The sequence below is a fragment of the Lynx rufus genome, unplaced genomic scaffold (assembly GCF_022079265.1).
Source record: "Lynx rufus isolate CCGP_SWC_20201006 ecotype Redwood Valley unplaced genomic scaffold, mLynRuf1.p SCAF_4, whole genome shotgun sequence".
In the NCBI taxonomy this organism is placed as follows: domain Eukaryota; kingdom Metazoa; phylum Chordata; class Mammalia; order Carnivora; family Felidae; genus Lynx; species Lynx rufus.
Window position 1 is genome coordinate 18,282,498 of NW_025814856.1, and position 26,691 is coordinate 18,309,188.

Here is a 26,691-nt window from a genome sequence, read left to right on the forward strand (position 1 = left end):
CTTGGTTTCAGGGTTAGGAACTCAAATGAAATCACACAGCCTGGACCCACATCAAGTGCCAGAACTAGCTAGTTATGTGACTTTTGAGGCTTAATTGCCCCATCTGTAAAACAAAGATAACAAATGAGCCCTTAGAGCAGGGTAAGTGCTCAGAAAAGTCTGCCTGTAACACTTCCAGCAACAGCCTGCTCTCAGGTTGTTCTGGGCAAGCTCTAACACCCTCACTTTTGGGGGAACACCATGAAGCATACTTTTCCCACAGAAGACACTTGGCTTTTTCCCTGACTGGGACACCATAACTGGCTCAGGAAAGGAGGTCCTCCATTGCCCTGAGAGGGTTCAGGGCCACAGACTTGACACGGGGGAGAAGATTGAAAGAACTTAGGGATACCTCAGGAAAGGTAGCCTCTACCCAGACAGCAGGTCCTCTTGGAGAGCTGGCAATAACCTGAGACCTGATTTGAGGCTGGGCAAGGGGAATGAGCTAGCACTGCATCCAACAGAACCTGCCCTCCTGCACGTTATTGCAGGCCACCTGGCTAAGTGCAACAGCTCAGCTCAGCATAGGGAGGGATAAGGGCCAAGACACCAGAAGAAAGAGATCAGGAAGAAATAGGAATATCCCATCTGAAGGGGGCTACCATCAATCCCTCATAGCCATCCATGCCACAAGGGTCTCAAGTCTGCACCAACCCTCACCTCAGTGCAAAAGTTCAGATCCTTCCCAAGAAAACCACACACAGTTGGCAGAGCCCTAGAGGTTGGCTGGGGCCTTCAAACAGCAACAATGTATTCCTTTCAGTGGGAAAAGGAAGTTCCTGGGCCCTCCCCGTCTGCTAGAGCAGGTGGTCTTTGAAGGAACAGGCTGATTGGAGGCCTCTGTCACAAGGATAACAGCCTCTTACCTCTGCATTAATCATGATCAGTCAGAGCATCATACAATGCCTTCTTAAAAGAAAACTAATCTTGGGGTGCCTGGGTGGCTCAGTCGGTAAGCGTCCGACTTCAGCTCAGGTCATGATCTCACCGTTTGTGAGTTCGAGCCCTGCATCAGGCTCTGTGCTCTGTGCTGACAGCTCAGAGCCTGGAGCCTGCTTCAGATTCTGTGTCTCCCTCTCTCTCTGCTCCTCCCCCACTCACACTCTGTCTCTCTCTCCAAGATAAATAAACATTTAAAAAATTAAAAAAACTAAACTAAACTTACTACTCCCTAGAGCCTTCCCAGAAGGCAAGGCACTCTCCAAGTGAGAACAAGGAAGCTCAGATCCCAGAGCCTCTCCCACAGATGGTTTTCAAGGCTGGGACTCTTCTTTTGTAATTTTGTTTATTATTGAATCAATTTAAAAACTCAGCAGCATGATCATGGGAAGAAAAAATTCCACAAATAGTGAAGCAGCTTCTTGGCTTCAGAGCCAGCGCCGGGCTCCTGTGAGCGTGTTGAACAGGTAATCTCTGCCTGTGCCTGAGTTCAAATGGTCAGGAGAGAGAGAGGGCACTGCTGGACTCAGCAGAACAGCCTCCTTCCCTTAAAGGTAGGGGAAAACATTCCAGAACCCTTGGTGAGACCCTCCTTCTGCTTGATCCAACTTGTCCCTTCCCTCCTTTCTCAGCAATCCTGTGAGGTCTAGCTTAAATGCACAGGAAGCATCCTTGATTTCCCCAAACTGAACACCAGCTTCCCTAAGCCCAGTGCCAGATTAATCTGCCATAAATCACTGATGACAATGTAATATCTGTGGGCCTTTCCCCTCACCACCGCTTCTGCCATGGGCAGGAACCAGACCAGGTCTGAGTCACCTTCTGGCCCAACAGATGTTTGAGAAACATTGGGGTGAGAACAGACCCCATTCAGGGAAAGAGTAGATAGTGGATGCCTGGTGGTAGGAGGAGACGCTGAGATGGGGTAAGGAGAGAAAGTGGACCCAGGTGAAGAGTAGTTTGGGAAAAGGGGGACTCACGGGAGTCCTGTGCTCTGCCATCAAAGTGCTGCTGATGGGAAGAATGAGAGGGGGTAATGAGTTGAGCCCTGCCCCCAGGAGCAGGTGGAGGTCTGCTCCCATAGGGGTCAGGAGCCCACCTCCCTCCTCCATTCTGATGGTGCTGGCATGGGCTCTACCACAGAAGTAGCCAGCCACAAGGAAGGAGGCAGGCTTGGGAGAGGAGTCCTCTAGAGCAGCCCAGTGCCCACTATACAGGATGGTATGTTGACATACCAAGCTCAGGTCGACATTGCTGGGTGCCTGGGACATCTCCATTCTCGGTGCCTCCATGAACCCCTGAATGGACTCCTCAGTTCCCTGGATGCTGGGGCAAAGTAAAAGCACGAATACAGGATAAGGCTCTTGGCCCCAGGCTGAATTTAAGAGATGGACTCTCAGGCATAGAGGTATGCAAAGGAAACTGACCCGTTTAGTAGCAAAGCCTGGGCTGGTTTGCTTGGTGTCTGATGCATCTGGACCAACCTAAAATGACAGGAGGAGGGACCAAGCAGTGAGGGCTGCAGACCTGCTGACTCCAGGAACCAGCACCATCCATCTGCCCCTGTATACTGGAGATAGCCAATGTCCATATGCAATGCCTACACTGTTACCCCACCTCCCCCTGGGTCAGTCCTGCGCCCATAAAAAACTCACCCTTAGGGGCAAAACAAGTGTCAAGTGGAGGATAGGGGTCAGGAATAGGGGCAAATGCCCAGTGCATGATAGACTCTGAGTGTCGAGCACTGGGTCTCATCCACACCCACTCCATTCCAAGACCAAGCTGTGCCAACGATGGAGACAATTTCCCCCTAGTGCCTCTCTGCCTCTAACCTGATGACCTCTGGAGGGAGAGCAGCCCCCATTAATAGCAGTTTGCCTGCTCATCAACTTGGGCATTGTCACCAAATCTTGGTGAAAGCACCTATCACAGATGAGGTCCATTAATGGGCTGGGGCAAGAGCCCAGGAATAAGAACCCTACCCCTGGAAGAGCCTGAGGAGGAGCCAGCCCAGAGCCAAGACAAAGAGGGCGCTGGTCACTGTCAGCACCACCACAAACCAGGGCTCCGGCTGCCAGAAAGCCTCTGTGTCGGTCACAAGCAGGGGTGTCATCACTGAAGGCACCTGAAATAGGGGCCACAGCCCTGGCAAAATGATCATCCAGCCTTCAAATCACTCCAAGGGTTGGGCTACCCCACACCCCAGAGTTGCTCTTCTGTATTGCCAGGCTCCTTATGTTCAACGGTTCCCTCTGGAATGCCTTCCCCCATAGTTCCACTTGGGGAAACTGGATCTCCTTGCCCTTCAAGATCCTTTCGTCCTACCCCCCAAGGTCCCAAGGACCCCCCCCTCACTGTGGATCTGTGGGTGCGGGTGGCCACTGTGCTGGCGCTCCAGGGAATTAGATGCACACTGACGGTGGCTGTGGTACTGAGGTGGGGGATGGAGGGACCTGCATCGGCCACACGGATCAACAGCTCATAAGTATAGAACTGCTCTGGCCAGAGAGGCCCCAACAAGATGTTGTTGTACACCAGGGTGGGTCCTTGCAGGCTGAATCGGCTCTGACTATTCCCTGAAAGCAGAACAAGGGGACCGTTGTTGGCCTTGGCCTGCTCCTTCCCCAACAGCCTGGTGGCCCCCATGATCCTCACCTCCCACAATGCTGTAGGAGAAGGCCAGACGCTGTGGCTCCTGAGGAACCCAACATGACACCTTGGTCACCTCCACACTATGGCCCAGGAGAGCGTAGATGGTGAGTTCCTGAAATGGAGGCTGACACTCGGGGGCATGATCGTTCACATCCTGCAGGAATATAGCCAGGTCACCCCAAATCCTCAGGCCAGCCCCTCAGTCTCCTCCAGAGCCTAGGTGTCAGGCAACAGGCTCCAAAGGTTTCCATAATGAGGCACCATCCCTCTTCAACCAACTAACGGAGGAAACTTAGGCACAGGGTGGAAAAGCAGAATGCTAGAGGAAGATGTGAACACTTTCCAATTTTTCCCAAGGCCTTGGGGCTCAATTACCTCAACCTCAATGGTAATTGTACAGGAACCAGAGCGGTGGTGAGTGGGGTCCTGGTCTTGGCCATGGTCAATCAGCAGGACATTGAGCCTGTATAATGTCTGCAGCTCATAGTCCAAAGATCCCAGGAGATGAACCTCCCCTAAAAGAGATGCCCACAGCCTCAGCCTGCAGAGTCAACTCTGGTTCCAACCCTCCATCCCAGCCCTGGGGTGGGAGTACCACTGAGACGGTCCACAGAAAAGATGGTAGGCCCGCCAGAGATGTAGTACTCAATGTTGTTGTGTGGGTAATCCTTGTCCATGCCCACCACAGAGCCCAGCAGAGTGTGGGGCCCTGCATCTTCCCGGATCCGGAACTTGTGTGGGACACAGGCTGGGGAGAACTCGTTCACAGGAGTCACCATCACCAGTACTGGCACCTCAGCTGGAGGCCATTTGACAGTCAAGGAGCTGGCATGGGGTGCCCAGCCATTCTCTAGGGTCTAAGGGGGGAGACATGGCCCTGCCCTGGGGGTTTAAGGAGGGAGAGGGTCTGGAAGGAGGACGAACAATAGCCATTCCTCCCTGGGTGGGGAGGTGTCTAGGAGAGGAGACATATGTCCCACCCTAGGGAGACAACTGTGCCCTATTGATTTCTGTGGGAGGAGAGGTGACCCTATCTTAAGGATGGGGAGAGAGGTACAGAACAGCCCTGCCCTGGATGTCCAGGCCTGGGTATGGTTACTCACTGGTCATCAGGGGCTGACCACCATCAAGCACCAGGATGGAGGCTGCATGCTGAAAGCAGGCCCCACGAGCATCACAGTCCAGTGTGGCATTCACCTGGCCAGAGGGGCCACAGAGTGAGGCTGAGTCAAGGCCTGGAAAAGTCTAGAGCCACACTGGGCCACCTCAGGTCAGGGCAACCACACATGGTCAACCCTGAGCCTCTGCTTTCCAGCTCTGTGGGTGCAGATTGGCTCCACCACCATCTCCCTCATGGCAATGGTCTCAGCTCCCACAGACCTTTGCCCCCCGACCCCTCCACCTTACAGTCCCCAGCACCCTGCATGTGGGTCAGGAGGCAGGGGCTGGGCACCTCCAGGACCCTGTCTCGAAGGCAGAGGCTAGCTGAGCCAGGAGGGCTGTGGAACTGCAGCTGGTAGTCGAGGATGGAGCCGGGAGAGTCTGGATCAGCACAAGTGAAGGTGTTCAGCACGGTGCCCACCGGCGTGGTCTCGGGGATTTGAGTCCTGGGAGCAGAATGCCGGCGGCAGGGCAAAAGTCAGTCTGGACCAGGAGAACCATGGTTCTCACCCCTATAGCTTACGTAAGGTTCCTGTATACTCACACCAGCATCGCTGGGAGGCAGCGCGGAGGCCAGCGGTTGACCGAGCGCACGTTCACCGTGAGCTCGAGCTCCACGCTGGCCCAAGGCCTGAGCCGTTCGTAGGCCTTCACTCGCAGTCTAGTGACCGCCGCGCCCGGGGCTTGCGCTAACTCCAGAGGCGCGGTGGTGCGAATCACACCGTCGGCTGGGCGGGGTAGGGGCGGGGAATGCTGAGTTTAGACCCGCCCCCAGGTCGGTTTGGTCCCCACCCTCACACCTAATCCACCCTCAGCGGGAGGGGGCTGAGTCTGGCCACCCCAGCTGCCTCCTCCAAGGCTCGCCTCTAATTCTAGCCCGGCCCCCAAACGGCACCGCGCCCGTGTCTGCCTGGGTTTCAGCCCCGTTTCTCAGCAGGGCGAGGAGGTAGTGCGGATCACTGTGGACCAGCCTGGGAGGCATCCCGCACCGTTCCCCACTATGCCCCTCACCACGTCCGATGGAGAAGAGGGGGCAGGGCACCGGGGAGAGGATTTCGTAGCGCACGTCGAAGCCCCGGGCCCGGACCTGAACCACCTTACCCCCGGGGGGCAGGTCCTCCAGGATGGTGATATTCGAGGCTTGCTTCCTGGACCAAAAGGGGGAAACTAGCTATGCCCTCTCCCGCCACCCCTGGCCCTGCCGGCATGCCCCTCCCCCGGGGCTTCCCTCATACCCGAGCTAGCTGGGGACACCCCAGCAACCCCACCCCTTAACCTCACTCCCAATTCCCTGGGGCTAGGCCATGTCTCCTTCACTGTACTCAGGGTAGGGGAGCCTTACAGGAAAGAGATCAGGCTGGAGGGAACAGGCAAAACTTTCACCTTGAGCATCCCAAGGCAGCTTCGATTTTGTCCAAAAGTCACCAAAATCTGAAGCTGGAAGACCTGCAGTGCACACAGAACAGTAAGGGAACTACAGTGTGTGTATACCTGTATGTCTATGCCCAGTCGTCCCTTCAAATAGCAACTGCCCCCCCCACCTGGGGCCCTCCACAAGGAGCCCCCACTCCCACCCCATGATCTCTATGCTTACAGGCACTCCTTTAAGTCCCATTCTTGGGGCCATAAATATTTCCTTTAGGATGCAAACAGCTCAAAGAAGTGTGATATCTGAGTTATTCACAATGAAACATCATTTAGAGTTACTAAGAGCCAGTCACTAAAACATGGAATTTTAAAGAAGGAACTTCTCAGGACACCTGGGTGGCTCACTAGATTAAGCATTGGACTCTTGATTTTGGCTCAGGTTATGATCTCACAACTCATGAGTTTGAGCCCTGCATAGGGCTCTGTGCTGACAGTGCAGAGCCTGCTTGGGATTCTCTCTCTCCCTCTCTCTCTTCTCCTTTCCCACTTGCACTTTTTCTCTCAAAACAAATAAATAAACTTTTTTTTAAAAAAGGCATGGAAATTTTAAAGAAAGAATTTCTCAGGACTCCTGGGTGGATCAGTTGGTTAGGCATCTGACTCTTGATTTCAGCTCAGGTCATGATCTCACGGGTTGGTTCGTGAGTTCAAGCCCCGCATCTGGCTCTGCTCTGACAGTGCAGAGCCTTCTTGGGATTCTTTCTTGCTCCCTCTCCCTCTGCCCCGCCCCTGCTCACACTCTTTCTCAAAATAAATAAATAAACTTCAAAAGCAAAAAACAAAAACAAAACTTTTAATGTTTAATTTTTTTAATGTTTATTTATTTTTGAGAGAGACAGAGACAGAATGCGAGTGGGTTAGGGGCAGAGAGAGAGACACACACAGAATCCGAAGCAGGCTCCAGGCTCCGAGCTGTCAGCACAGAGCCCAACGCGGGGCCCGAACTCACAAGCTCATGACCTGAGCTGAAGTCGGACGCTCAACCGACTGAGCCACCCAGGCACCCCGACAAAACTTGTAATGTTTAAAAAAATAATAACAACGAAGGAATTTCTCTAGCCTTCTCCAGACTGTACTAGCCACTTTACCCAGAACTTTCTCTTCCTGTGTGAATGTTTTGAACATTCTCAATTCTATTAGAGGCATGAGGGGCTCCCTTTTCTTTCTGGAACTCCAGAACCCATCACAGAACCAGGCAAATGTGGGAGAATAGCCATCATGTGGCAGCATGTACAGGTGGCTATGTCTGAACACGAGGCAGCAAAATCTAGGAGGCCAAGAACAAACAAACCTCCAGGAAGTGGTGGCTCTGTCCATTGTGCGCCCCATCCATGGGTATCCCCAGGTCCCAAGTCATGCTCACCTTTTCAGCCTGGCCTTTGAGGCCCTGGGATGGCACCAGCAGCCAACCTTGACCATTGATGGAGAAAGGTCCAGGAAAGTATGGAGGGTCCTGGGCACTGATGATATTTATCTGACAGGACAGAGATGCTAGAAGCCCCAGCCTCAGCCCCCAGTGCCCCACAGCATCCCTGCCAAAATCCCCCAGCAACCTAGCAAGTACCTGTCCACACCAAACCCTCCCATACCCCGATACAGGGTGGGTCCCCAACCTCCACCCCTGGCCCCGATCCTCAATCTTCTCTGGTTTTAAACCAATTATTTTGCTTTTTAAACTGCATTTATTTTGGGGATTACAAAAGTAACACAATTTTCAGGGAGAATTCAGTACACACAGAGAACATGAAAGAACACAAGCCCCTGAGATGTCCTTATAGGAACAGCCATGGTCTTTGGGGATGGGCAGCCAACAGCGGCTCTCTCCAAGAACATACATCACGCAGAGGCTTAGCTGACACTAAAGTGTTCCTCTGCTGGGCAGTGGTGGGGGGGGTGGCTAGAGAGGGGCTGGGACAAGAAGGGGCCCAGTTTGGTCTCCCCATGTGCCTCCCTCATTCTGTCCCCCACTACCTATGTGCTGGGCTCACCTGGGCACGCTGGACTTCCAGGCCTGGCAGCAGCAGAGTGTACAGTCTGGCCCCAGGTGTGACTGTTTCCAGAACCTGAATGATTTCTCCAGCTAGCCAGAGGAGAGGTCAGGGAGGCTCTGTTCAGGCCATGCCTGCTCACCCCCTGCCTGCTGCCCCTGGCCTCACCTGGGCTGGCAAATCGGCCAGCACATGCACTATGACCAGGGTCCCGCCGCACATCCACAGAGAGTGGTCCCTCCATCACATGGTTGCCGCATGTGAACCGCAGCTGCAGTTTATAGTGATTCACCGATAGAGCATCCAGCCGGGCCGAGCTGCTTAAGGTCACCTGTGGCAGGTAGGCAGTGCATGTGGGACTGTAGGCTCTCCACCCCCCTATACTGCCTGTGGCTTTGTGAATTTAGGGACTGCCCGTGTTCCCCCATGGCTCCCATCTGTGCCCATGACCCTACCATGCCCACATAGATCCCCTGCCACCTGGTCAGGCTGGGTGGGTTGAAGAAGGTGGTGGGTGGCTGCACATGGACCAACTGCAGGGTGGGCATGTGAGAAGTGCAGTTGAAGGAGAAGGACTGAAGGATCGTGCCGGGTCCCTGGCTCTCAGAGACATTTATGAACCAGGGCAGGCAGTGGAGTTCTGTGAGGAAGAGACAATTCAGACTGGAGGTCCCCCCACACACAAGCATAGTCCTGACCTTCTCCCTCAGGGCCTGGTCACATCTAGGGGCCAAGCAGCCAAAACTCTTCCTTGTCCCCCATATCCAACAATGGCACAGCTCATTTCACAGACGTGAGCACTTGGTTGAGGAAGCAGCCATGATAAGAAATGAGGGTCAGGGAGTTAGATCTTTGCCCTTTTCCCTTGCTCTCCCCCAGCCCCTGCACTCCATGGTAGCTTATCCAAGAAGGGTCACAATTCCACTCCAGTGTGGAATGGGGGGGGTGGGCGTGAGAACTGGGGTTCCCCCACCCACCAGCTCCTCACCAGAGACAGTCAGAGCAAGCAGAAGCGCCAGGATCCTGAGCAGTGCCATAGTGGCCTCAAGACGCAGACAGCAGAGGAGACTCCAGAAGACCAGCCGTGTTTGTCAGGCTCACCCCGTTGTCAGGTGAGTCGCTTAAACACAGCTGGGCAGGCTGCACTCCTGAGCCTCCCAGATTCTAGCTCCGCCCATCCCTGGTGACTTGAGCTCTAGACTCCAGACAGGCATTAAGAGGTCTGGACAACCCCAGGTTTCACTGCTTCTGATGAATCCCCCCGTTCTTACTACAACCCAAAGGAAATGTTAGGGGAAAAGGATCAAACTTCAGGTAGGGAAACTGAGGTTCAGGGAAGTAAGTCTCAGTCATGCAGTCCTTGGAGACAGCACAAGCACAGCACCCAGGAAAACTGGGCTCAGGATTTGCTACCCCACAGAGTCCAAACCCCAGTTGCCCACTTCCCCTCACCATTAAAACATTATCTGTCTACAAAATCTGAGCCTAGCCATCAACAAAATCTCTTAAAAGTTGTCTACATTCAAGAAGCAAAAAGAATCCTTGGTGATATAAATCAAATTAGTGGTTATGTGGGGGGGGGTATCAACTGGAGGGGGCACAAAGTGGCCTCTTGGAGGAGCTGGGGACAGTTTCTACCTTGATCTAGGTGACAGATGCATAAGTGTCTACAGACTTTAACATTTATTGAGCTGGGGGCGCCTGGGTGGCTTAGCCGGTTAAGTGTCCAACTCTTGGTTAGGCTCAGGTCATGATCTCATGGCTTTGTGGGTTTGAGCCGTGCATCAGGCTCTGTGTTGCCAGCATGGAGCCTGCTTGGGATTCTCTCTCTCTCTCTCTGCCCCTCCCTCCACTTGTGCTGTCTCTGTGTCTTTCAAAATAAATAAATAAACTTTAAAAAACATTTATTGAGGGGTGCCTGGGTGACTCAGTCAGTTAAGCATCTGATTCCAGCTCAGGTCATGATCTCACGGTTTGTGAGTTTGAGCCCCACGTCGGGCTCTCTGCTGACAGCTCAGAGCCTGGAGCCTGCTTCAGATTCTATGTCTCATTCTCTCTCTGCCTCCCCACTTATGCTCTGCCTCTTTCTGTCTCTCGAAAATAAATAAATGTAAAAAAATTTTTTAAAATTTATTGAGCTGTACCTTTGAGAGTTGTCCAATTGTTATATTTATGCTATATGTCAATTTTTAAATTTTTTTATTTTTTAAAGTTCATTTATTCTGAGAGAGAGAGAGAAGAGGGGCAGAAAGAGAAGAGAGAGAATATCCCAAGCAGGCTCCGCACTGTCAGCCCAGAGCCTGATGTGGGGCTCAAACTCATAAACCTGTGAGATCATGACCTAGGCCAAAATCAAGAGTCAGACATTTAACAGACTGAGCCACCCAGATGCCCCAAATTTATATGTCAATTTTTAAAAAGTTGTTTACACTTGCTCTTTCCAATTCTTCATCTCTCACTTGCTTCTGCCCACTATCATCAAGTTCGTCTCTCCCTTCATGAAACTGCCCTGTTGGAGTCCTCAGAGACCTGCATACTACCAGCTTCAGCAATTCATTCTCCAATCTTATCTCCTTGGTAGCATTTGACACTTGCTCCCTTGGCTCCTAAAGTGCCCACACTCTGTTTCCTCCCACCTCCCCAGCTGCTCCTGCTTAGCTCCTTTGCTGGTTCTGCTTTCCTATTACCACCCAGAGGAGTGTTCCAGGACTCAGTCCTGACTGCTGCCCTCCTCTGTCTATACTCACTTCTCCCATCTCCAAGTCAATGGCCTTAAATACCATCCACTCACTTTGCCTCCCAGATCTAAGGCTTCAGTGCTGATTTCTCTCCCAAATTCCAGAGTCACCCAGTGGCTGACCCGGCATCTCATATAGGATGTCTAACAGGCATCTCAAGGGTCACATGTCCACAAATAATCATTTGGTTTTCCTCCCCAAACCCGTTCTTCTCCAGTCTTTCCTGGATCAATTCACAGCAATTCCATCCAACCAGTTGTTCAGGCCAGAAATCTAGGAGTCATGCTAGATGCTCCTCTTTCCCTACTCATATTCATACATCAGCAAAACTTGATATTAACTCCAGAACATACCCCAAATTCACCCCCTTCTGTGCCCCAGCCCCACGCAGACCCAGGCCCTCCCTTCTCTTGGTGGATGAGGGCAGGAGCCTCCACTCTGATTACAGAGTGGTTCTCCTAAAGCAGATGGGATTATTTAAACAGGAGCCAGCCCAGGCCATTCCCTGCTCAAAAGTCCCAGTGCTCCCCCATCGCACCACAAACAAATCCCTATATTTCTTTCTAAGGCCGCTAGGAGGCTGGTTTTGCTGATCTCCTCATTCCCCCAACTACCACTGTCTAGACACTTGGTCCTTCTTTGTCTTAAGCCCTGTCGAAATCCTCTCTTGTCCGGGCCTTTAACTGGCTGATCCATCTGCCTAGAATACCCCTCTTTTTTTTAAGTGTATTTTTATTTATTTTAATAGAGATATAGAGAGCAATTGGGGGAGGGGCAAAGAGAGAGGGAGACAGAATCCCAAGCAGGCAGTAGTACGCTGTCAGCGCAGAGCCCCATGGCCAAACCGTGAGATCATGACCTGAATCAAAGTCAAGAGTCAGACCCTCAGCCGACTGAGCCACCCAGGTTCCCCTAGAATACCCCTCTTCTTTATCTCCCATGATGGCTCACTCAGATCACATACAGAATGCTGCCTCCTCTGAGTCCCCTCTCCCAAACAAGCCCGTCTGCCCCCCATTTCCGGTATTTTTCTGTCTACTGATTAGTCTTGTCTCAAGTTAGACTGTATCCTCGAACCTAGCCTTGGATCCTGGAGTGGTCTCCAGGAACGGACTCGGACCATTCTGGGCAGAGAGCGCCGCCCTAACCCTCCTGCTCTCACTCTCCGTAGGCTAGTGGTGCGGGCAGAGGGAATGCGGATGTTGCGGCAGGAATCGCGGCTAACCGAGCCCTCCCCACTAGAGGGCGGTCCCGCCTTGCTTGGCCCAGATGCAGGACCGAGAGGGTGCGGGCTGGGCTTTGGCTGAAGCCCCTTCTCTGTGCGGCCGCAAGGTCCAGAGCTCCTGGAGTCCTTATTGGGGCCGGACCCTCCCATCACTTCCAGGGTCTGTCGAGGCCGGTTTCAGGACCGAATACAGTAGGTCGCGCCCGGAATGGGCCACAACACTGCTAGATCGACGGCTGGGGGCGCTCTGTCCTCACGTGGGCGTAGCCACCGGATCCGCGAGCTCTTGAGGCCCCCTGCGGGAGGGACTGCAGTTCTATCCCGGGAAAAACGGGGAAGCTGAGGCTACTGCGGGGAAGTGACTTGTCCTAGGTGAAGCAGCGAACCTGGAGTGAGCTGAACCGCCCAGGGTGGTCGGGGAAGTCCCAGGCCAGACCCGCCCGGCTTCGAGACACAATCCAGCCCCTCGCCCCCAGAGCTCGCGGGGAGTGGGGAGTGGGCGTCAGGCACATCCACCCATCAGTGCCCGAGGGGCGGGACCACTTCAGTCCCTCCCCGGCCCCATTGGCTGCAGCACCAGGGGCGGGGCGCGGCTGCCAGATGTTGGGGCGGTGGCGGCGGCGGGAGCTACGGAGAGCGAGGAGCCGCGGCGCCAGTCAGAGGGCCAGGGTGCCGCTGGCCGGCCCGCTGGGCCCGTTCCGCGCCGGTCCCACTGGAGTTCGAAGAGGAACTGGCAGGCCTGGCGGGGGCTCCGGCACGGGCATGCATAGCGCTCGGCTTGACAGCTTCCTGAGCCAGCTCCGCTGGGAACTGGTGAGACTTGGGAGCGGGTGTGGCTTGTGAGGACGCGTGTGGGGTGCCCAGCTGCCGTCCGGCCCGAACGACACACGGGTAGGGGGCCGTCCCGAGTGCCCATCCAAGGCGGGATGGGGGCGGGGAGGCGCAGATGGCCCAGATGGCCCGCATCGGGTTTCGGACTGTTGGGGGCTGCCCTGGGCATCAAGTAACAGCCGCCCAGCTGGCCAAGCTGCTGGGGCGGCGGAGGGACGTGGCGGGGAGAAATTTATTTTGGGGCTGAGCAGGGGGCTGCGAGGGACTAAAGAGGTGCTAGAGCTGCTATGGATGCCTTCTACCCCAGGCTGACCTGTACTTCTTCTACCCCCCCACCTGGCAAGTGCTCTTTCTCTGAAAGACGCTGTGAGCTTTGGGGAGCTGAATCCCTCAGGAAACAGGGGATGCTCCCCCACCCCCAGCCCTGAACAGGACTTACTTCCCGATGCAGGCGGGCCCACAACCCTGCCTCCCTCCCTGGTGGCGGGTACCGACTTGCCCAGCTCTGCGTGCTGCAGCCTGCCGGACTGCCACCAGGTCGGCTGACGCGAGTCACACGAGCTACGTGTGCCAGCGCCCCCATGCCGGCCCTGTGCCCACTAGAGGCCTTGCTGCCCAGGCCTGCAGGCCTATCCAGTCCTCCTGGGCCTTCTGCTTTGGGAATAGTTTGGCTAGGTAGGCAGGGGTGACAAGCACTACCCTTCCAACTTGGGCCCTCTCTTCTTCCACAGCTGTGTGGCCGGGACACTGGCTCACCCCCCATGTCTGGCCCCCTTCCACCATCCCCCAAACCTGGCCCAGGTGTTTGGCTTAGCCATGGACTCAGGGCCTCAGATGCCTTGGAAGAGGACTCAGTCGGCTGTGTGGAAGAGGAAGAAGGTATGGTGACAGGAGACAAGGGTATTGCCTTGGGGAGCCCAAGGGAGCATGTCCTGGACTGGGACTCTGGCTTCTCTGAGGTGTCGGGCAGCACATGGAGAGAGGATGAGCTGCCTGTACTCCAGCACCCAACACCCCCAGCATGGCCCCCCCATAGACAGCGCCTCTCGGCCAGTGGCATTCCCCTGCCTAGCAGGGCCCCTGTGGCCGGTGCACCACCTGCCCGTCGACCACGGCCCAAGTCTACACCAGACGCTTGCCTGGAGCACTGGCGGGGCTTGGAAGCTGAAGACTGGACTGCAGCCCTGCTGAACAGAGGTCGCAGTCGCCAGCCCCTAGTGCTGGGCGACAACTGCTTTGCTGACTTGGTGCACAACTGGATGGAGCTACCAGAGGCAGCAGGTGAGGGGGATGATAGTGGTGGTCCCCGTGCCCGTGCTCGGCCCCCTCAGTTCCTGCTTGGGCTCTCTGAGCAGCTGCGGCGCCAGCTGGCCAGGGCACGCAGGGCTGCTATGGCAGGAAAGCGACTGTCATGCCCACCTCGCCCGGAACCTGAACTGCCTGCAGATGTCTCACGATTTGCAGCCCTCATGAGCTGCCGAAGCCGTCAACCCATCATCTGCAATGATGTCAGCTACCTCTGACCCTGCCCTCCAGCCTGGGACAATAAAGGCCTTTCTCTGGTCTATCCTGGTTCCATACCCCTGAGGCTCTAGGAGGTGGCCCCAGCCCTTTGAGGCGCAGCCCAGGCAGGTGAAGCTAAAGAGCCTTTTCCTTCCCTGCAGGGGTCCCTGTCATGCCCACATCACCCACCCTGTGCATTACTGCCCCATGTTTTGCCATCCATCCTCTCCACTTACACCCTCCTTCAACAAGCATTTATTGAGTGCCTACTGTGGGCTCAGGATGCAGGGCTCGATAGAGCCAGGTGATAGGGCTGCTGCCTTGTCACAGCTCGTAGTGCAAGGGTGGGAAGGTAGTGTCCTCCTCCTCACCCTCACAGCTGAGCTCCAGCACCAGCATCTGCTGCCCAGGCTCAAGCATCCGGCTTGTCACCTGCTGCACCAGTTTGGTCACCCTGGTAGTGTGGGGTGGGGGGAAAGAGGTTGGGAGAGATTGGGTAGGTGAGCAGTGGTAGGCAGAGTGACCTGACATGGACCAGGGGGTGCTGATGGGCCATAAGGAGCCCAAGCCAGGGGCAGGAGCAGCTTAAGACAGGAAACATCTGAAACTATTTTAGGAGCAGCAGGCAGGGCGGGCAGGAGGCAGGAAGCTGTGAGTCCCCTGGGAGTGGGCCATGAAAGGGGGGCTTAACAGGGTGTGGAGGAGCTAATGGGGGGTGTGGAGGAGCTAATGGGGCCGGCCAAGCAGGCAGCTTGGAGGCCCCTCCTCAGGCTTTCAGCCCTCACCCCACCCCCAGCCCATTTGCCGGCTCCATTTGGCAAAAGAAAGCTTCAGGAGGGTGTGAGAGGCCCAAATGGGGTTGGGAGGAGGAAAGACTTCATCATGTCTCCCACCTCCAACCTCCGGGGACAGAACAAGTCCTGGCTAAAGCCAGGTGCGGGCTCACCTAAGGGCCAGGTGCTGGGCCTGCTTTTCAGGTGACCATCCTGCTGAGTAGAGTAGGGCCTTGCCGTGCAGCAGCATCTTCACCCTCAGCCCATACCGTTCCTAGAGAGAGTCAGGTCAAGTGCCAGCTAGACCAGGCTGGGCCAAGACTGAAGGCGAGGAGGAGGAATGGGGCTCACCTGGAGATGGGCCAGCAACGACTTCAGGGTCCTTTCTGGCTGCCCAGCAGGCACCTTCAGGCGGTCCCAACAGGTCCAGGTCCATGTCAGGTGATGGCACTGGGGGTGGTGGGGGGAGGAATGAGAAGCTTCTCACACACACCCTCCCCCTACCCATTACCAGCAGCTGATGGCCCCTTTCCTAGGGGAGGAGCTGGACTAGAGGCAGGAAGCAGAAGCCCCGGGGCGGGGGGTTGGAAGGTGGGATCTGGGCCCAGAGTCTCAGTACCCTCCCCGCCTATGCTGGGGCCAGCACAGGAAATGGGGCTATGGGGCCCCCGCACAGGGAAACAGGCAATCCATCACACAGGCTGGTTGTATGTGTGTGTGTGTAGGGGGGGGCGTTGCTTCCTGAGGAAACAGGAGCAGGGCTGCTGCAGTCTCCGATAAAGCAGCTTGATCCTCAAATGCAAGGCTGGAAGCTGGGGGGTACATCCTGCCCCCTCATCCTGTATTGCCAGGGCCTTGGGCTATGTGGGTACAGAGTATCAAGGGGCACAATGACCACTAGGGCCCCACTGGCTGAGACCCCAGCAGGGACACAGTCTGCAAGGGCCTCCTCTTCCTGTCCCCTTTCCTTCCCCATTTCAAAAATCTTGGGATTCTGGTGACTGGAGCTGAGGGTGGCAAGGCAGCCAGGACAGACCCCCGCCTCCAGAAAGCACAGTGGGGTCAAGCTGAGATGAGGCCAGAGGTGAGTTGGGGGGGATCCTCCCTTGCTCCCTCCCCCTCTACCGCAGACAAAGGCAGCTTATGTGCTAGAAGCCCTTCACAAAGGGGCTCTGTGTACTGTGCCCTGAGGGACCCCAGCAAAAGCCCAGTGCTGGCCCATGACCTCTCCCCTCTCCTTTGGTGAGGGTATTCTCTCCACCCCCTCTCCTGTGCCCCAAGAAAATGCCAACTAACTACTGCCTAGCCTGGGCACACAGCCAGGGGCATCCACAGCCCTGCACTCGAAGGAACACACATGGACACAAGCCTGGGAATGCCTGCATGTGTACTCACATGCACACCCATGCAAGCCCACATTGAAGAAGAGTCCTGTACTCCCATCTGGCACACAGATGTGCCAGCATCCTCCCTCCATGGCCACAAACCTCAGGGCCAGGGATGCCCAGACCCCTGTGCACTTAGACGCACACAACCCTCCTCCCCCCCCCCCCCCCCCACCGCAACTGGTGAGCTCAGTGGCCTTTAACTCAGCTTGGAGAGTGTGGGCCAGGATCCCCATGCCATGCAGGCTGAAGTTAGGCTCTGTTTGGGGCTAGGGCTCTAGTCCTCCCTCCCTACCACCTCCCCCTTAGGGCTGGTGGAGGCTGTGAGGGATATCTGGCTCCACTAATGAGTTAAAGCTGCAGCTCCCCCAGACCCGGGCTGTGGAGGGATGGGGGTGGGGGTGGCTGACGGCTGCTTCCTGTGTCTGACAGGTCCCAGTCTGGCTTCACAGCAGGAAGGGGGCTGGAGGGAGTCTTAAGGACTCCCCCAGAATCTGGGTTCTGGTACAAACCCAAAGCCAGAGTAGAGCCTGTTTTGGTAGGTGCAAGGAGAACCCAGGCCTCGTGTGTGTGTGTGTGTGTGTGTGTGTGTGTGTGTGTGTATGTGTGAGTGGGGGGGGGGGGTGTCAAGGGCTCACCTTCTGAATGGCTGGGGCGCAAGGCACCCAGCGGCTAAAGCAGTTTTCAGCCAGATGCAGGTGGCTGTGGCGAAAAGCACTGAGGGGCCGTGGCCCATTTACCACCTTATACAGCTCCAGGCCCACCAAGCCAGCCACAGCTGCTGTAGTGGTGACAATGGCTGGAATAATCTGGCCCACAATTCGCTTGCTCTGCCAAGGACAAGAGATTTGGTCTGGGCCCAAGGTGTAGGGCTAGGGTTTGACCTCTACCTCTAGGCCTGAGCCCCAAAGGGCAGGGTTACCTGGGCGTGGTTGGCAGGGGGGATCCCATAGTTCTGAGCTCGCAGGCTTGCTGCTGCTGCCACAAAGTCCACATGGAAGTTGCTATCATTGTCCTGTGAGGCCCAAGTCACAGTCATGTTAACACTGCCCCAGAGTCCCTAGCCATGGCTGACCACGTGTCACTGTACAGGTCTTCCCATAATTCTGTGGGATGGATGCTTACATCTCCCCACTTATCAGGTAAGGAAGCTGAGGCTCAGGGAAGGTGATCTGCTTTTGGGGTCCTGCTGGGAGGAGGATTCAGGCCAAGGGACTTCAAAGCTACTTTCCTAGCTCTTGAACTTCCCCAACAATCTTCCCCAACTTGTCCCTTCACCCCTACTTGGACTCCCACCTTCTCAAACTTCAGGGGCTCGAGGGGAGGGCTCCCACTCCAGACTTCCAGGACTTTGTGCAGTTTCTTCAATTGCTCAGGGCCTGTCAGAGGAAGGGGTTAGAAGTTCTTAGCCCCTACCTTTTGTGTTCTCCCTGGAGCCTGGTGCCTATTCTTGGTCTCTCCTAAGACTAAACTTGCCACTTTCAGGGAGACCCCCTGAATGATAGTGCAGTCTCCTCTCAAGCAGCCCCAGCCCTACTTGTGTGTGTGTGTGCCTGCATGCGTGTACCAATTATCTCCGTCCTCACCTGGGGAACATAACTAGGTTTGTGGGGGGGGGGGGTTGCTGAGAATCTGCCATGGGAATAGAGGTGCAGGGGTATGGGAGAGTGCCTACTGAGGGGCTAGAGGATGAGCCCAAGCCTTGAGAGAAGCAAAATCAGAGGGCCTGAGAGATAGTGATTTGGCTGCAGGGTCCCCAGGCCCCATCTTCCTTCTGCAGCATAAGCTGAGGACAGGGCTATGCCTTTGGATGGCAGCATAGGGGGCCAGAGGTCAGGAGCCTCACCAAACTCAGCAGAAGCCCGAGCTAGCTCCAGGTCGTTAGGAAAGATGGGGACCAGGTTCTGGGGGACGGGCAGTGGCAGCAACTTCAGTAGTTCCCTGAGTGCAGTCTGGTCCTGTGAGCCAGGCAGTCCATGCATCTGGGCATACAAGTTAGCGGCCGCCAGCACATAGAGGAGGTGTGTGTCCTGCAGTCAGAGCAAGAGCACGGGAAGACGCATGGGTAGAGCGAACATGTACAGGTACATGGGGTAGGGGTCACCACCCATTTGTGGATCTGTTTGAGTGTCTGCCTCTGTGTCACACGTGGACACCCACATGTGCACAAACACAGCAATCTCCCTCAGCACCTGCTTATCTCTGAAGAACAGGGGCCCACTTCTGCTCTGAGGGGTCACATCCCCATCTTGGGGTTCCGAAGGGACCCCACTTACTTGGCTGGCATCAAACTGCAAGGGCTGCGGACACTGTTTGGAATCTGACCAGAAAAGAGTTCCATCCTCAAGCACCTAAGGAAATGGAGGCTGCTGGGCTCGGTCTGGTTCCCCTGAGCCCTCAGCCTCCCAATCCCTAGCTACCCACTTTATCAGGTGGGAAACGATTCAGGAGCTGCATGATGCCATCATGGAAGCATAGTTGCCAGTGGCCCAGAGCCCACACCACACAGTCTTGCCAGGTCTGTGGACGCTCTCTTAGGACACCCAGCACCTCCTGCAGCAGGGTCAGCACCTTTAGCCCATCTGGTTCTGCCAGAGAAGTGGGTGCCCTGTGGACAGAGGAAGGGTTTCGAGGCTAAAGCCCTGAAGATTCTGGTGCTAGGGGCTAGCTAGGGGTAGCCCTCTGGTGCTAGAGGGCTCCCGTCCACCCCTCTTTTTTTATTTTTTTATTTTTTTATTTTTTTAAGTTATTTATTTTGAGAGAGAGAGAGAGAGTACACGGGAGGGGCAGAGAGAGAGAGGGAGAGAGAGGATACCAAGTGGGTTCTATGCTGTCAGCACAGAGCCCAACAAGGGGCCCCAACTCAAGATCCATGAGATCATGACCTGAGCAAAACCAAGAGTCGGATGCTTAACCGACTGAGCCACCCAGGCGCCCCTCCCGTCCACCCCTCTTGGTGGCCTTACTGTTGGTGGCGGTTGATGGTCTCAGCAGACAGACGGAAGAGCCCCTCAAACTCATCCCGGGCCCACTGTGGGGGAGAGAGGAACCATGAGGTGTCACACGGGGAATCAGTCGACAGCTGAGGACTGAGCTGGGTGGGCTAGGCCTTTCTGGGGTGCGTACTACCTGCACGGTGTGCTCGACTGTGCTGGGGAAGTGCCGCAGGGTGCAGACAGGGTAGGTAGCATTCTCAGAAGCTATAGCTGAGGCAGGGGCTCTGTAGGTCTCAGTCACATGTGGCATGAACACTGAAGCATGTCCCAAGGTACCATGTGTCCCCGCCTCCAGCAGTGGCTTCAGATAGTGGGTGCAGCGAGCAGCCACATAGCGCCCTAGCAAGAGGGGCAGAGGGTCAGGAGTGGGGCTGGCACTGCCTTGACCAAGGGGCTGAGTTTCAAGGGCGAGTGCTTACGGGCCTGGAAACTGTCCAGGGCAGCAGCCACACCGTCCACACGGGAGAAGAAGTTGTTCCCATAGATGTGCTCTGTAGTGGGATCCAGTGGGTAGATGAGTGGGGTCACCTGCAAGTCTGAGTTCAGGCGGCGAGCAGCCTCTGCAGCTACCTCTGCCTTAGGCCTCTGAAAAGAGAGCAGGAAGATGCTGGGGGTGTTGGGGGGCACTGTGGGAGGATCGTCCAGGATGCTAGGTGTGGGTAGGGGCCGGCACTCACACCAATGTCCTGGGTCCTGAAGAGGAACTGACGGCTGAGATTGGAGCGCTCTATGTGGTCCATGTCGGCAACAGTCACTCCCCCGCTGGCGCCAGCCCCGAGGCCCACTAGGGCAAAACCTTTGAGCAACTCACAACCGATAGCTCCAGCACCCACCTGCCAGCAGGAGCAGCCTTAGCCAGAGGGCCTGGCCTGGCCCTCCCACAGACATCTCCCAACTGGACCACAAAGCTCACCAGGAGGTAGTGCTGGCGGCTCAGCTTCTCCTGAAAACCAGCCCCAAACACTGCAATTTGCCCATCATAGCGACAATGTCTCTAGAAGACACAGACAGGGGTCAGTGATGGCCACTGGCCTGTGCTGTGTCTCCATCTTACGCTAACTTTTCCAGGTCAGGATCTCTGGATCGTTCTTCCTGTTCCTTCCCTAGTTCTGAATTTGGAGAAAGCTTGCATCCCTACCCCAGGTTCTTACCGGAGCACAGTCCTCTGGTTTGGGATGGGGCTCCCCGTCTTCTGGAAGGCAATCGAGGGCATCAAAGTAAAGCCACTGGTCCAGGGGCATGAACTTCCCGGAGATTGCCTAGAGGCCAGCATTTTAGTGTAGGGACTCCTGCCAGCTCCAGAGCCCCTAGGATCCTGGCTGGGCTTCACCAGATTGGCGAAGCCTCCAAGGCCACTGTCTGGTACTGGGCACTCTCTGGCACCCACACTTACCTCCACACCCTTCCCAGTCCCACCCTGCCTGTGCCTGTGCTCACTTTCAGCACTTCCTGGGCGGCCACCGCACCCAATATGGCTGCCATGGGGCTCAAGCCACCAGCACTACTCAGGGCGACTGTCTGCACGAGAGCCTCATCCAGAGGCTCTTCCAGCGGCTCTCCTTCTGTCCCCTTCAGTGGTTCCAGGGACTGGGCCAGGCCCACCACCATCTCTGCGTCAACCTGTGGGGTAGAACTCTGTGGGCACGGCAGCCCTGGCCTGAGCTCCATTCCCTGCTCAAACCCTTCATGCAGCCACCCCCCATTTCCAGAGAAGTGGAAGCAGAGCCTAAGTGTGAAGGCCCAAACCAGTTGCCAGACTGTGCAGCCCCACCAGAGAACGCCTAGACAATGCCCTTGAGGGCTTCACCAACACGGGTAGAGATTTCACCTTAGAACTGAGTGGTTAGGAGGTGGCGGGGTCCCCAGCCTTTGTGCCTGGTACTTTCAGGGACCCTCTCTCTGGCCTAGAGACAGTGTTATCATTTCCTATATGTAAGTGGGAAAATGCCTCTGGGATTATAACTTGGGTCTGTGAGATAATCATTGTTGCCTCCTGGCAGGTGAGACCCCAATAAGACAGAGGCTCAAGGAAGAGCAGAGGGGCCACTCACAGGATCCCAGGGCCGGGGCAGGCGGCCATTGAGGTGCTGGAACTGGTGCAGGGCACGGAAGGCCTGATGTAGGCAGCGGGCGCGGCGAGCTTCCTGGGAACTCTGGGCCACCACACGGGGCTGGAGCAGAGCTACATCCAGGGGCTTCTGTAGCAGGTACTTAGCTCAGGGTCAGGTTCAGAAGACTGTGGGCCCCTTGAGGCTCCCAAGCTCCCCTACTTCAGATGCACTTGCACTCACATGGCTCACAGTCTTGGGCCTCTTGACCTCAGTGACAGTCCCACCACTCAAGTAACAGGAGAAATTTGCTGTGTCCCCAATCTCCAAGGTTCTGTCCCCTAGGGGAGATCCAGCCTCGTCAGTATGATCTCTGAACCGGAGTAGTTCTTTATACTCTATCCTGTCTTGCATCTGTGTCCTTGACCTTGCTCCATGCTGAGGAAGGTGGAAGAGAACCTACCCCCAAGGACCAGAGCCAGGCTGTGTGTGCCCCCAGTTGGGGCTTGGGTGCTGGGCCTGGAAGTGGAGAGGGTTGGCTTACCGTGCACGTGGATAGGCCGGGGATCACAGCCATTGAGCTCCACCATGCCCTTAATGCCCGAGAAAGTCACCAAATCCCCATCGCAGAAGTTGTGGGCCTCTTTTTTCAGAGTAAGAATTCCAGGGGAGCCCTGGAGAAGAGGAGGCTTGGTTCAGGGGTGCCCTCCTTGGTCAGCAGGTGAGCACCCACACTTCAACACCCACCTGGGAGATGTGCTGGATAGCAGCTGTCAGGGGTTCTGCCTCTGTAGGATCCTGCACAGTGAAGTCCTCACCAAAGTCACAGAACAACTGCCTGTGGTGTGGTGGCAGGGGTCACTGAGACGGCTCAATGGTTAATCGCCATGCTTGTGGTGAAGCGTGGGAGACACTAGGGCAAGCTCAGAGAGCCAGCACTGGGAAGGGATACTGGGAGAGGCTTGGAAGCTAGAGTTTGAGGGACTTACTGAGCGGGTCTGGAGGCTGGGGTGGAAGAAGCAGAGGGGTGGGACTGGGGACCAGAACCAGAAGGGGATGCTGGGACAGGCCTGGGGCTGGGTGGAGGGGCACTGGAGCAAGCCTGGAGCTAGGAATAGCACTGGGAACAGCTGCTGCCTGTGATGTGGTAGGCCAGGCAGGGAGCCTTGCTCACCCCACAAGGCCCCGGGTATCGGCCACCAGAAAGCAGACTCCGAGCTTGTGGCATAAAGTGCCCAACTTCAGCTGCTCCTCCAGCTTCGAGGTGGTCAGCACCACTACCTGGATGGACCCCGTGATCAGCAGGGCCAGAACCGCTGCTCAGCTCAGGGCTAGAGGAAGGGACTGGGCTCACACGGAGAGGGGGGCAGGGAGGGTACCTGGAAGTCCAGCAGCAGCTCCTCGGTGATGTCACCTGTGTGGATGCATACGTGGACAGCTCTGTTAAGCTTAGCCACAAGTTCTTGAGATGCCTCAGCCCTGCTTCTTTCCAAGTCCTGCTCTGAGAGGAAAAACTAGAGAGGGACACAGTAGTCTGGCTTGAGCACGGAGATTTCTCTCGGGTCCTTGGTCTGGGAAGCATAGCCACCCACCCCACCACCCCGGCTGACCCTCACCTGGGCAGCCAGGTCAGACCAACAGGTAGGGTGGGGATCATGCAGAGTGAGGCTGCCCACACCCATCAGGACCAGGTTTTTGGCCACCTCAGCCCCCAGGCCCTGAAGGCCTGACAGCAGGACCTTCGCTCCCTGAATCTTCTGCATGGCCGGCAAGTCCAGCACATACCTGCGGATGGGGAAAAAGAAGGTAGGCGATCGGCGACCAGAGTCAGAAAGCCACCCCATTCCCTTCCCCGCCTCGGGCCTCACAGCTGCCGTGAGTATCGCTCCTTATCCAGCAACTTGGAGGTCTCCGGGACAGCCATCCTGCGGCTGGACAACAGGCTGCAGCGCTTATAGACGCGGTCGCTGCGTGGGAGGCTGTGCTAGCAGAGGCCAGTGCCTCACTGTGGCTAGTGCACACAGGCACTTTGTCTACGGGACTGAAGGACGATACCAGTCACAGCTTTCTTCCTGGCTCCTCCGTCATTTCAGGGGAAATGAAAGTGAAAGTAAAACTAGACTGAGCCGGCTTAGTCCTGCTAGTCCTGCCTCCAGACCATCCTGAACGGTTCTGGCAGCTGTAAGTCACAGGCAAAGTGGGACAGAACTCCTGGGTCTATTTGGCCTCTGTGAGAGCAGGTATCTTTCTTGAGGAAGGAAGCCACGGGAGGGATCCATGTGGGCTGGAGGCGATGGTCTCCTGTGGCTCTCTAGATGTCCCAAACCTCAGGCCCCATCCCCCCCAGTGTGGCTGCCTGAATGGGCTTCTTGCCCAGAGTGCTGGCAGGAACCCCCGTGTCCTGAGGACTCACCTTGTCCACCACACAGGGTAGAGCCAGTCCCATCCCAGAGGCTGTGGGAGCTTATGAAATTACATTGTCCTGCCCCCGGGGCCCAAACCACAGACCCAGGTGGAGCCTGGCATCTTTGGGAATACCCACCTGCTTGGCCCTGGGCCAACTCCTCAGAGGATAAGGATTCCCCCTTGCCCACAGCTGCCAGCCTAGGACAGATGGCAGTCCTAGGTGACCAGTCAGGGATGAGTCTTAGGACTCAAAGAGGGTGGTCAGTCTCTGAGTGCCAGACCTAAGAGTGGCAGCCATGATCACATGTGTCCTAACTTTTTATTTGAATTTTTATTTTGAAATAATTATAGACTCCAAGGAAGTTGCAAAAAACGTAGAAGTCTTGTGTACCCCTCACCCACAATGTGTCCTTCTGCCTTCTTTAGGAACCAGGGGCCAGTTCTCCAGACAACAGACCACAGTTCCCCACAAAACTGCACAGTAGCTAAACCAGATGTGGTCATAAGTTCTTTTTTTTTTTTTTTTAATGTTTATTTATTTTTGAGAAAGAGAGAGAGTGTGAGAGGGGAAGGTGAAGAGAGAGAGGGGGACAGAGGATCCAAAGTGGGCTCCGAGCTGTCAGCACAGAGCCTGATGCAGGGCTCAAATTCATAAACCATGAGATCATGACCTGAGCCGAAGTAGGACGCTCAACCAACTGACCCACCCAGGCGCCCCATAAGTTCATTTTTTAAACTGAGGTAACATTCATATAATGTTAAAATAACCATTGTAAAGTGGCATTTAGTGTACTCACAATGTTGTACAGCCACCACCTCTCTCTCAAAACTTTTTATTAAAAAAAAAATATTTTTTAATCTTTATTTATTTTTGAGAGAGACAGAGTCAGAGCAGGGGAGGAACAGAGAGAGAGGGAGACACAGAATCCTAAGCAGGCTTCAGGCTCTGAGCTGTCAGCACAGAGCCGGATGCAGGGCTCGAACTCACAAACTGTGAGATCACCATCTGAGCCGAAGTCAGACGCTTAACCGACTGACCCACCCAGGCACCCTGCAAAACTTTTTCACAACCCACTGAAGAACACCCCCACCACATTAAATAATCACTACTTATCCCCTACCCCAATCCCCTGGCAAACACTTAGATTCTTTCTGTCTCTAGGGATTTGCATATTCTGGATATTTCTGTGAAAGGAATCATACAAAATGTGACCTTTGATATCTGCTTTCACTTAGTGTATTTTTGAGGTTCATCCAGACTGTAGCATGTATCGGTACTTCATTCCTTTTTTTTTTTTTTAATTTATTTAATTTTGAGAGAGAGAGCGAGCGAGTCAGGGAAGGGCAGAGAGAGAGAGAGAGAGAGAGAGAGAGAATCCCAAACAGGCTCCACATTGTCAGCACAGAGCCCAACACAGGTGCTGAACCCACAAACCGAGAGATCATGACCTGAGCCATAAACCAAGAGTCAGACGCTCAACCAACTGAGCCACCCAGGCACTCCGGTACTACATTCCTTTTTTATGGCTGAATAATATTCCATCTCATGCATATATCATGAATCGTTTATCCAGTCACCTGTTGATGGACATTTGAGTTGTTTCCACCTTTAGGATATTATGAATAGGCTGCTATGATCATTCTTGAAAATGTATTTGAGTATTTGTTTTCAATTCTTTGGGGAAATACCTAGGAGTAGAATTGCTGGGTTGTACAGTAATGCTTACTTTTTTTGAGAGACCAACAGCTGTTTTCCACCAGCAGCGTACAAAATTCCTATTTCTCCACATTGTACTCAACGCTGGTTTTTCCTTTGAAAAAAAACCTTATACCTGGACTGCCTGGGTGGCTTAGTTGGTTAAGTGTCCGACTTCAACTCAGGTCATGATCTCACTACTCATGGATTCAAGCCCTGAGTTGGGCTCTGCACTGCCAGTGCAGAGCCTGCTTGGGATTCTCTCTCTTCCTCTTCCTCTTCCTCTCTCTCTCTCAAAATAAGTAAACTTAAAAAAAAATAAAACATACCCATCATAATGAATATGAAGTAGTATGCAATTTTCTTTTCACTCAGTAAACATTTACTAAGTGTGTCATATGTACTAGGTATAGAAATTAGGGCTAGAGTGTCTTTTTGTGACTGGTTTATTTCATTTAGCAACTATCTCCAAGGTCCATCCATATTGTAACATATTACAGAATTTCCTTCCTTTTTAAAGCCACATAACAGTCCTTACATGTATATACATTTCGCTTATCCATTCATTAATGGATGGCTATTGGGTGGCTTCCATTTTGGGGCTGCTGTGAATATTGGTGTTATGAACATGGGTGTGTACAAATATCTCTTTGAGATCCTGCTTCCATTTCTTTTGGATATATACACAGAAGTGGAATTGCTGGATCATATGGTAATTCTATTTTTAATTTTTTGAGGAGCCACCATATTGTTTTACACAGTGGATGTACCATTTTACATTCCCACCAATAGTACACAAGGGTTCCTATTTGTCCAAATCCTCCCTAGCCCTTGTTTTGTTTTTTAGATAGTAGCCATCCCAGTGGGTGTGAGGTGGTATCTC

The 26,691-nt window shown here is 54.7% G+C and overlaps 3 protein-coding genes across 13 annotated transcripts; 1 reads left to right on the forward strand and 2 right to left on the reverse strand.

The window, feature by feature from the left end:
- Positions 1–1,315: 1,315 nt before the first annotated feature.
- Positions 1,316–8,755, reverse strand: CDHR4 (cadherin related family member 4). Of its 6 annotated transcripts, none has more exons than XM_047095305.1 (18): positions 8,663–8,755; positions 8,376–8,538; positions 8,208–8,299; positions 7,583–7,693; positions 6,134–6,237; positions 5,803–5,939; positions 5,336–5,519; positions 5,084–5,237; positions 4,734–4,827; positions 4,226–4,429; positions 4,006–4,145; positions 3,634–3,784; positions 3,334–3,554; positions 2,961–3,103; positions 2,406–2,462; positions 2,214–2,304; positions 1,959–1,986; positions 1,316–1,525 (listed from the first exon to the last, which is right to left on the reverse strand). In XM_047095305.1, the coding sequence occupies exons 1-18, from the start codon at positions 8,753–8,755 to the stop codon at positions 1,407–1,409; spliced, it is 2,286 nt and encodes a 761-aa protein (XP_046951261.1). In that variant the 3' UTR covers positions 1,316–1,406. The 6 variants fall into 6 exon arrangements, 4 of the variants coding, with proteins under 4 accessions (XP_046951261.1, XP_046951262.1, XP_046951264.1 ...); XM_047095306.1 differs by having other exon boundaries at positions 1,316–1,462; positions 1,959–1,989; XM_047095308.1 differs by having other exon boundaries at positions 1,959–1,989.
- UBA7 (ubiquitin like modifier activating enzyme 7) lies at positions 8,722–23,775 on the reverse strand. 5 transcript variants are annotated; one of them, XM_047095301.1, is made up of 24 exons: positions 23,575–23,775; positions 23,323–23,491; positions 23,086–23,220; positions 22,881–22,987; positions 22,454–22,544; positions 22,251–22,380; positions 21,950–22,047; positions 21,710–21,856; positions 21,096–21,278; positions 20,810–20,917; positions 20,572–20,652; positions 20,336–20,491; positions 20,078–20,243; positions 19,792–19,997; positions 19,629–19,693; positions 19,087–19,270; positions 18,939–19,013; positions 18,509–18,692; positions 17,959–18,041; positions 17,585–17,677; positions 17,301–17,492; positions 15,629–15,727; positions 15,451–15,551; positions 8,722–8,847 (listed from the first exon to the last, which is right to left on the reverse strand). In XM_047095301.1, exons 1-24 carry the CDS (start codon positions 23,628–23,630, stop codon positions 8,811–8,813), a joined length of 2,946 nt encoding a protein of 981 aa, XP_046951257.1. In that variant the 5' UTR covers positions 23,631–23,775; the 3' UTR covers positions 8,722–8,810. The 5 variants fall into 5 exon arrangements, with proteins under 5 accessions (XP_046951257.1, XP_046951260.1, XP_046951256.1 ...); XM_047095300.1 differs by lacking the exon at positions 8,722–8,847 and adding an exon at positions 14,737–14,958; XM_047095302.1 differs by lacking the exons at positions 8,722–8,847; positions 17,301–17,492 and adding an exon at positions 14,737–14,958.
- INKA1 (inka box actin regulator 1) lies at positions 12,801–14,568 on the forward strand. Of its 2 annotated transcripts, none has more exons than XM_047095309.1 (2): positions 12,801–12,983; positions 13,733–14,568. In XM_047095309.1, exons 1-2 carry the CDS (start codon positions 12,933–12,935, stop codon positions 14,522–14,524), a joined length of 843 nt encoding a protein of 280 aa, XP_046951265.1. In that variant the 5' UTR covers positions 12,801–12,932; the 3' UTR covers positions 14,525–14,568. The 2 variants fall into 2 exon arrangements, with proteins under 2 accessions (XP_046951265.1, XP_046951266.1); XM_047095310.1 differs by having other exon boundaries at positions 12,972–13,061.
- Positions 23,776–26,691: the final 2,916 nt, after the last annotated feature.